This window comes from Bison bison, unplaced genomic scaffold, assembly GCF_000754665.1.
Source record: "Bison bison bison isolate TAMUID 2011002044 unplaced genomic scaffold, Bison_UMD1.0 scf7180017864487, whole genome shotgun sequence".
Taxonomy (NCBI): Eukaryota; Metazoa; Chordata; class Mammalia; order Artiodactyla; family Bovidae; genus Bison; species Bison bison.
The window spans coordinates 7,124,021-7,132,761 of NW_011495047.1; the positions used below are offsets into that span (position 1 = coordinate 7,124,021).

The 8,741-nt window shown below is 58.4% G+C and overlaps 1 protein-coding gene across 4 annotated transcripts in view; it reads right to left on the reverse strand.

Moving 5' to 3' along the window:
* Positions 1–1,635: 1,635 nt before the first annotated feature.
* The window catches only part of SLC29A1 (solute carrier family 29 (equilibrative nucleoside transporter), member 1), a 9,878-nt gene continuing 2,772 nt past the window's right edge, over positions 1,636–8,741 (reverse strand). For 2 of the 4 annotated variants that reach the window (XM_010863095.1, XM_010863099.1), the window contains exons 3-14: positions 7,610–7,692; positions 5,665–5,746; positions 5,348–5,550; positions 5,104–5,243; positions 4,745–4,879; positions 4,555–4,652; positions 4,338–4,416; positions 3,816–3,913; positions 3,488–3,596; positions 3,151–3,236; positions 2,573–2,772; positions 1,636–2,253 (exon numbers count right to left, since the gene is read on the reverse strand). In XM_010863095.1, coding sequence (XP_010861397.1) covers positions 2,142–2,253; positions 2,573–2,772; positions 3,151–3,236; positions 3,488–3,596; positions 3,816–3,913; positions 4,338–4,416; positions 4,555–4,652; positions 4,745–4,879; positions 5,104–5,243; positions 5,348–5,550; positions 5,665–5,746; positions 7,610–7,638 — 1,371 coding nt within the window. In that variant the 5' untranslated portion in view covers positions 7,639–7,692 and the 3' untranslated portion in view covers positions 1,636–2,141. Of the gene's footprint in view, positions 2,254–2,572; positions 2,773–3,150; positions 3,237–3,487; positions 3,597–3,815; positions 3,914–4,337; positions 4,417–4,554; positions 4,653–4,744; positions 4,880–5,103; positions 5,244–5,347; positions 5,551–5,664; positions 5,747–7,609; positions 7,756–8,741 lie in introns of all 4 variants that reach the window. The other 2 variants (XM_010863096.1, XM_010863098.1) reach the window with 1 other exon arrangement.

The window sequence follows — 8,741 nt, forward strand, 5'->3', positions numbered from 1 at the left end:
AGGGAACTAGATCCCACATGATCAAGCACAGCCAGATAAATAAAATTTTTTTTTTAAGTTCAGAAAGATGTGACTGTAATCTAAATGTTTGTCCTTCAAGTCACTGTTGGAGTTGAACTGAGTCCTACCACACAGCTGGAGTCTGGCCTGTGAAGACTGTGAGGGGGAACAAGCAGATGCAAGGAAGCGAACATTTCTGAGTATCTCTGGGAGCTTAAGAGTGAAAACGTAGGATGTGGACCTGAACTTGAAAAACATGACTGGCAGCTGGAGTAAGATAAGAGCATAAGCCACAGTTACAAAAGGTGCAGAGGGGGAAGGAACTGGAAATGCGGCTACTGGTGGTAGAGGAAGATCAGGAAATGCCTGGCGTGCTCCAGGAGAGACCAGCCTGTGACTCCATGTTCTTTTCAGATTATTCTGCAGCTGCATGTGTGATGGCCGCAGTAGACCTGGCTGGAGTCCTGAAAGGCCAGGCAAGAGGCAGGAAGGGGCCCAGGGAAGAAGCACAGGGTCCCTGAAGGGCTGTGGTGCTGAGGAGGGAACCCAGCAGGACTGTCCGGTGTGGGTACCATGGGTCTGTCGAGGAGAGGGAGCAGAGAAAGGGTGTGGTTTTCTCTCAGCCTTGTGACCAAAGGGCTCTGCAGGGATGAGTGAAGACTCAGGGCACCCCTTGCTTTTGAAACTGATATGAAAGGAACAGTTTGTTTCCCACCAGCCTCAGATTGTGTCCTGGTTTGACGTGTACTCTGGGGTATATCTGTGGACTCCAGTTCCCCATATGATAATACTTAACTCTCCTGTTAGGACTTCAGAGCTAATCAAAGACCCTTAAAAATGTGCCTACAACCCTTAATGAAGCCTGAAGGCTTCAATTAAATTAAACTGTCAGAAATAAAGCCCTGACACAAGTGGGGGCGTGGGGGAACGGTGGTGGGGGTGGGGGTCAGTGTCAGCTCAGCGCCCAGAGCTCTGGTTTCACTTCCTATCAGGAAGAGCTCTTTCTGAGAAGGGGGACTCCAGTGGTGTGGCCCCCTCCACCGAGGCCTCTCTCGTTCCTGAGCCACTGCACACCTCCCTAGGCCAGAGTCTGGGAAGAGAAAGGGGCCCAGCTTCAACAAGGACACACAGGCCCCTTGTTCGCCATGAAGCCTGCCTTGACTTAGGTGTCAGGGCCTAGTGCCAGGCAGGGCAGAACCCTCCGGCTACAGCCTCTTCCTGCTGGTGGGGTGGGGGTGGGGAGGTGGAGCTGGCTGCTTTTAGACAGCTCCCTCCTCAGGCTGTGGGGTGAGGACAGAGTGGAGGGGGTGACTCTGAAGACAAAAGAAAGATGGCGCACTGTCTCCACCCCCAGGCCTCCCGAAAGGAGGAATGAAATGGCAAAAGGAAATAGCCTTTCTCCATCTCAGCCAACAGTCTGGGTGTCCTGGCTCCAGGCCTGTCTCTCTTCTGTGGCCCCAGCAGGAGGCACTGTAGTGCCTCTGAGACTAAAGAGGACCCACCCCATCCCTAATGCCTTGGACCCAGGCCCAGTGCTGGCCAAGGCCCATCTGGGTCATGCTCATCCCCCCAGACTCAGGCTGCCATCCCTCTAGCCTCTCCAGGGCGTGAAGCCATGGCTGGAGGACACAGGGAGCCAGGGAGGAAAAAAAAAAAAGTTTATTTAATCAGCCTTTAAAGGCACCTGGTTTGAGTATAAAAAAGGCAGTAAAATGGCAAATGTACAGGGTTCATGATGGGTAGGAACACGGAGAGGTGGGGGGAGAGGCACACGGGGAGGAGGAGGCTGCGGAAATACCAGACCAGACTTCAGAACAAGCAGTCCTGGCCCCCGGCCACCCTTGGTACAGGCAGACAGACAAGACACACAACTCACTCTCTGAGCCTAGGAACCCCTTCCCGGGCAGGCACTGGTCAGGGCCAAGAGACTGCATCCCCTCCCTTGGCTCTGACCCTCCAGCCCACAGTGTCCCCATGTCCATCCACAGAGGCTCTCTCCTCGGGGCCTGGATGCCGGGCCCAGCACAGGCCATGAGCAAGGAGAAGATGGCTAGACAAGAAAACCTCCAGAGGACCCCTGCCCACCCCCAAAGGGGAAGGCAGGAGCAGGCAGCCGGTGCCATCCTGCCGTCCATCCGCGGTCACACGATTGCCCGGAACAGGAAGGAGAAGACGGCCCCCAGCGCCAGGCCCAGAGACAGAAAGAAGGCCATGATGGCTCCAGCTGTCTCCGCCTCAGCCGGCTTCACTTTCCTAAAGGAGGGAGGGCGAGCCGATCTTAGGACGTCCCTGACGCCAGTCCCCTGCCCAACCCAGAGCATCTCATTTTGCTGGCCCACTTGTCTTCCTCTCCTTCTTGGTGAGGGGATGTGTACTGAGGCTGTCTCTACCTTTCTCTGGGAGCCCCTCCTCCCCTCCCACTACCTGGGCCCCGAGGGGCAGTGGGCTCCTCTCTTAGCCTGGAAATCCTGAGCTCCGCGATCAGGAGTCTCCTTCCGCCCACTCTCCCTCTGCTGAGGGTCCCCAGCTGGAGCACTAGACCCTGCCCGAGGCCACCATACTCCCCACTCACTTGGGCCCAAAGCACATGCAGAGACTGGCAAGGTAGCCATTGGAGAAGGCGAAGGCAGCCATGAAGATGATGAACCAGGAGTCGTGCTCAAAGACCACCGGCAGGTTGCGGCGGGGCTGGACGTTACACAGCAGCAGCAGGGGCACGAAGGCCAGTCGGGCCAGTACCAGACTCGGCAGCCAGTAGCTGTCCTTCCCAGGCTGCGGGGACCAGGCCATGCCGCAGTCAGGCTGGGCCGCCCCCGGGGCTCCATTTGGAGGCCCTCAGGATCTGAATTGAAACCTCCAAGCCTAGTTACCCTTGTAGGGTACTGATTGGGAGTGGCCATGGTAGATAGAGCCTCTGGCCATGTGCTACAGCGTGACCTGGGTGGTGGTCATCAGGGGTGTGTGTATGTTTATGTGTGTGTAGTCATTAAACTGTACCTCTACAACTTGTACACCTTACTATACATAGATTATGTCTCAGTTTTTAAAAAAAGCATGGTCCCCTTTCCACCATACTTTCTTGGTTCCCTCCCTGGGTGTCTCAGTCTGGACTCCCGTCTCACAGGGGCTTGGTGACCCTCCTTTACTTACCCACATAGTGATGGCTGTGAGGCTCCGGCCCAGCCAGTCAAAGACATTGAAAGTCAAGAAACAGGACACGGGAATGAAGTAGGCCTCTGGAAGACAAAGAGTAGATTAGGAGAGGGTTAGTGGGTCCAAGAAAGGCAGGATCTAGCAACCCTGACTCTCACTGGGACTTTGGTTTCCCAGCTGTGAAACGGAGAAGATGCTTCCAGGCCGAGGAAGGGTGAGTGGGCCAGCAGAGCCTGGCTTCAGAGGCGATAGCCCAGGCTCCCCTCTCCCAGGCTCCTAGCCTTGCTCCCAAGCCCCTGTCCTTCCCCATCCTGGGAACCCGTGGTTTCCTCACTCCAGGCGCTGGTGCCCGCGATGGTGGACTCGACCTCAGCTGTCACAGCAGGAAATATCCCAATGGTGATGGTGAAGACGAAGCAGACGGAGAAAGCCGGGACTAAGATCTGGAGGAAAGGGACCCTGGTCTGTGTCTTCATGGTGCTTGTTTAAAGAATCAAGATTCCCCAATACACACACATGCCCACACACATACATGCAGGAAAGTCCAGGAAAGTGACCAGTCTCCAGTCAGAAAGGGAGGGGACGGGCATGGGGTGGGAAAGGATCAGAAAAAAAGGGAAGAAAAGGAGGGGTAGAAGGCAGGATGCCCCAGCCCCACATACACTTTTGAGGATAGCGCGGACAGAGTGGCTTTCCTTGGCGGGCTGAGAGCTGGGGGCCGAGAATCTGGTCTCCTCTTGGCCTGCTTTTGATTCCTCTCCTGGGGGGTGACAGGTGGTGAGAGAGTCTTCAAGATGTAGGAGAAACAGAGCAACAGGAAATGACACAATCCCCAAAAGGGCTGGGGTCAGCTGAGGGTGGACACCCCGCTAAACCAGTGCACAGCTCCACCCAAGACTTAGCCCAGATGGCCTCCAACCCCCACTGCCCAAGTCCTCTGGGTCAGGACCGCTCCCAGGAGTCTCAGGTCAGGTCACGCCCTGCCCAGAAATCCATAATTGCTTCCCAGTTGCATTCAAGGCCTCCCAGGATCTCCCCCAGCTTCTCTAGCCCAGCCCTCGATTACTGGTGTTACCCCCCCATCCCTCTGGCATCACTGCAGGAGGCTCATTCTTGCCCCCAGCTCATGCTGCCCCTCTGCTGAGCAGCCACCCTCCACCCCAGCTTCCTCAGGTTCTTCGGACCTTTACTAATGAGGTCCAGCTTGGTCTCCTGCTCCCCGGGCCCTTCAAGCTTGAGCTGCCGGTAATAGCGGTAGAATTCCTATCAAGGGAAGGAAGGTGGATTCAGAAGCAGAATCTCCAGAGCTTCTCCCTCCCACAGGTTTCGTCCCCTTGGTCTGGAGCCCTGGACCCCCTCTCTCCCCGCCAAGAACTCCAAACCTGGGGTTCGAGTGCTCACCAGCCGTGGCAGGCCCAGATAACAGATGATGGTCAAAATGATAACTCCACAGGCTGTGATAAAATAGCCGAAGGCACTTTCCGACAGCTCGGAGCCACCTGGGGCGGAGGGTGTCAGTGATCAGAGGCCGGCCCCGTCCCCTCCTCCCCGCAACCACCAGGGCGACAGGCAGACAGATGGCAGGACTTACTGGCGATGGCGCAGATCATGGCCACGGAGGCGAAGAAGCCTGCCAGGCCCTGGCCACTCATGATGGGGGCCGTGTAGCTGGCGGGCAGGAGGCCGGCCAGGCCAAACAGACTGCCCTGCAGGATGGCGCCGAAAGCTGTGCAACAGGGTGGACAGCAGACGGGAGAGGGTAGCCGGGTGGGTCATGGGGTCTTGGCAATTCCTGCTTGACTCCCAGTAAGTCCTGACGCTGAGCAGCCCTTTTCTTCCCACTCCTAACCCTGCTCAGGCTCTTGAATCCTCACCACCCAGAGGGAGGAAAAGATTCCTCTCTGACCAACCGTGGGACTTCTGCCCAGGTCCCCACCGAGCCCCGCTTACAGTTAATGAGCATGATCTTGAGCATGGTGATGACGAAGAAGGACAGTGCGTGTAGGGGCACCTTCACCAGGATGGCAGTGATCAGGAACACCAACAGGATGGCTACCAGGCCGCCCAGGATCCGCACAGACTGGGGGATCCTGTCGGAGAGGAGGCGGTGGCAGAGATGGGTGGTGAAGCTGGGGGCCCAGCCCAGGGAGGGCAGGAGGCACTGAGGGGTCAGGGTGGGGGCCTGGGGGCTCACCTCTGATGCAGGAAGGAGTTGAGGCAGGTGAAGATCAGCAGGGGCACCATGGCACATAAGGTCATGACGTTGTTGAAGATGGTGCTGAGATGAGTCCGCTCTGGCGAGGGTGCCAGGGGGCTGGCCGAGGCCTGGATGTCCTTGCTTACTTCAGCAGGGCCCAAGGACATATTCTGGGACATGTCCAGGCGGTTTGTGAAATACTGTGAGGGTTGCAGAGAGGAGTGCTGGCACCTTTCGCCCTGTGCCTGCAAGCGCGTACCCAGGCCCTAAATGCCCCATGGATGAGCCCCTGGGAGCCCATTCCCACATCTCACCTTAGTGGCTGTCATGAAGAAATTCCAGGGCAGCAGCGTCCCCAGACCCAGTATGAAGAAGATAAGCCAGACGGCTTTGTACCTGGGGATGGGGGAGGAAAGTGGGGCCAGGTGACCCACCATCCCACCTTCCTTCCCAAATCAAACCTGGGGCAGCCCCACCCCCTTCCATCTCTCCAGCTGTCCCAGGGCACAAAACATACAGAGGAGGAGGTGGCCTGGGATGGGGAGAGGGCACAGATGAGTCCCAAGAGGGAGAGGGACCAGGGACAAAGGACCGAAGGGCATGGCCAGAAGGATCTTGGCTCTCAGTCCCAAAGACTCGGGGGACTCTGCAGGCTTGGGGACCGATGTGACCCACACATCCGCAGGTGGTTTTGGAAATCTTGCTAAAGGCTGGGGGGTGGGGGGGTGGGCGGGTGAGTGAGAAAGCAAAACACAAGTCTTCTACCCCCGCTGGGCAGGCTGGAAGTGATTACACTGTCTGGGCAGGGCTGTGTGGCTTTCCAAAGAGGAATCTGAGGTCAGGAAACTCCCAGACCATTCTGGATCTAGGAGGACAGGGATGCGGGTGTCTTGGGACAGCTGAGAAGCGAGGGAGCTGTTTTTCCTGGCCCAGACAGAACCAGCTTTGTAGGCTGCACCACATAGGAGGCCGGGAGGGATGGGCCATGAAACGTCATCTTGGCTCCAGACTGTAAATAAGAGCCTCCCAGCTTGGGTCAGGACACTCACTTGCCCCAAGCCCTACACCTCGGGGCCTGTCTGGGATGGGACAGCTTCTCCCAGGCAGCCCTGTGGTCCCCAAATGTGTCTGCCATACTTTCCCCACTGTCCACACTGCTGTCTTCACAGAGCTGGCAGGGACAAGCCCAGGGCAATGAGGAGACTGGTCAGGCCAGACAGTGGGGCCTGGCCCCACAGGGTGGGGGCCTGGGTGGCAGGTCTGAGTCCTGATCACTGAACCCCCCTCCCACCTCCCTCCTATAGTCCCCACCCTGAGGAAGAGAGGTGAGGCCTGGATTCAGAGGCCCGAATAAAGGAGCAACTCTCAGCCAAGGTCCCACAGGATAGGGACCCAGTGTGGGGCCACTGGAGAAGGCAGAGGGGTTCACAGAGGACTGCCACCAGAACGGGGGTGCTAGGATGGGGTGGCAGGCAGCCTGGGAATGGCGGACACCAGGAGGGATCCAACCAAACAACCCCTAGGGCCTGTACTTACTATGTCTCCTTAAATTCCCTCCCATACAAATAAACCTCACCTCTGCTTCACAAGTGGGAGGCGGTCCCAGAGAGAGAAAGCTAAGTGCCTAAGATCCCACCGCCAGAAGTGGTCTTCGGCACAGAGGGCTGGGATGAGCAGGGGATGGGGCTGTGGGACTGCAATGGAAAGATGTTTTGGGCACCAGGCACGGCTTCATCAACTTTCTTGGGGTCTAGACTCCTGGAAGAACTTGAATCCAGCTACGGTCTCTTCCCCCAGAACACACACGCATGGCCACAGCTGTGGGTCTAACTGGAGGGAAGTCCTAGGCTCCGGAGGTGGGGAAGTGAGAGGGAGGTCAGAGCGAGGACCAGGGCGGGCCAAAGTCATCTGAGGTCGAGGCCAGCTCCGTCGGCTGGCCAGCCTGGGAATGAGGGGTGCTGCCAAATGTCTCCCCACGGTGCTGGCCGGAGGAGCCGGAAGCTGCCGAAGAGCAACACTGGGAACTCTGACAGGCCAGGGAGGGGCCGCCGCCACCGTCTTGAGCCTCCCTGGAGACACTGCTCTCAGCACCCAGCCACGACAAGCAGGACCCCTGATGCAAACGTGACTCGTAGCTACCTGACTGGAAGGCTCATCGTCAGTGGCAATCCCAAATTCCAAAGGATACAGCACCCAGTCCCCCCTGAAGACCCATTCCCACTCCCCTGGATCCGCAGCCCAGGTCTCCCTCCCTGGTACCTGTCCTGAGGCTGGTGACTGGTTGTCATGGTGACGGCGGTCTTGGTTATGCCTGGCTGACAGCTTCCTCCCTCCGGTGCTTGCTGGGGGCAGAAGCAGTGTGAGGCCCTGTCGTGGCCCTGCTTCCCTACAGGCCTCTTCAGACACTTGGTGGGGGTGGGCAGGCAGGTGGGTGAAGAGGGCCGGGCAGACAGAGTGGGCAGGCTGTAGGGTCCCGAAGGCCCCGCTCCTGCCCCTGCCTCTCAAGGCTGCTCCTTTTGACCCCCTTGGGCCGGTCCTGCTGAGCCCCCCGCCTGCTCAGACGCTACCTGGCTCCCGGCCTGGCTTGGCCACTGCCTCCGCTATTTTTATCCAGCAGCCGAGGCTGTCTGTGAGCAGGGAAACAGGGGCGGGTAGAGAGCAGGCAAGGAGGAGGAGGAGGAAGTATGGCTGAGAGGGAGGGGAAAAAACAGGCAAAGGCATGAGGGGGGTCATGAGAGGATAAGAGGGGTCAGGGACAGTGACAACGATGGAAGTGGGGAAAGAGGAGGGAAACAGTAAAGAGATAAGGGAGAAGAGGGAGGGCGGGAGGAGGACGCAAAACAAACAGATCTGCTGCAGCAGCAGCAGCCTCAGGCGTGATGACCAGGCCAGCCAGAGAGGCCGGCCTGCCCGCCTGCCTCCCTCCCAGGGCAGCCTCCCTCCCTGGGGCTCTCCCTCTGATCTCTCTGGGCTTTCCCGAGGAGCCCTTGGGCTCATGGCTAGCGCGGGCTCTGGAGAGCCTGTCCCCCCTGCAGGCACCCTAGATGCCAGCCTCTCTGTGGGTGGCACCTTAACCATCCTTTCCAGCCAATGCTCAGGGGCTTCCTGGTTCCTGGCCCATTTTCCAGGAAAACACTTTAGGATGCACTTGGGGACACAGCCGCTTCCTTGACCCCTGGGGACATCCCATCTCCCCCTCCCCACCCCCACTGGGTTTCTCTCTGACTCATTCCCAGGCCCCTGGCTTCTTCCCCTTTCTGAGAGCAAAGTTGGAGGCAAGATGGAGGGATGGGAGCGCAGGCCTGCCCAGTCCCCAGCCTCCTCACTTCGTACCCCTTCCCTGCTCCCCGCTCAGGAGGGGTGGGGGGGCAGGGGGAGCGTGGCCCCCTGG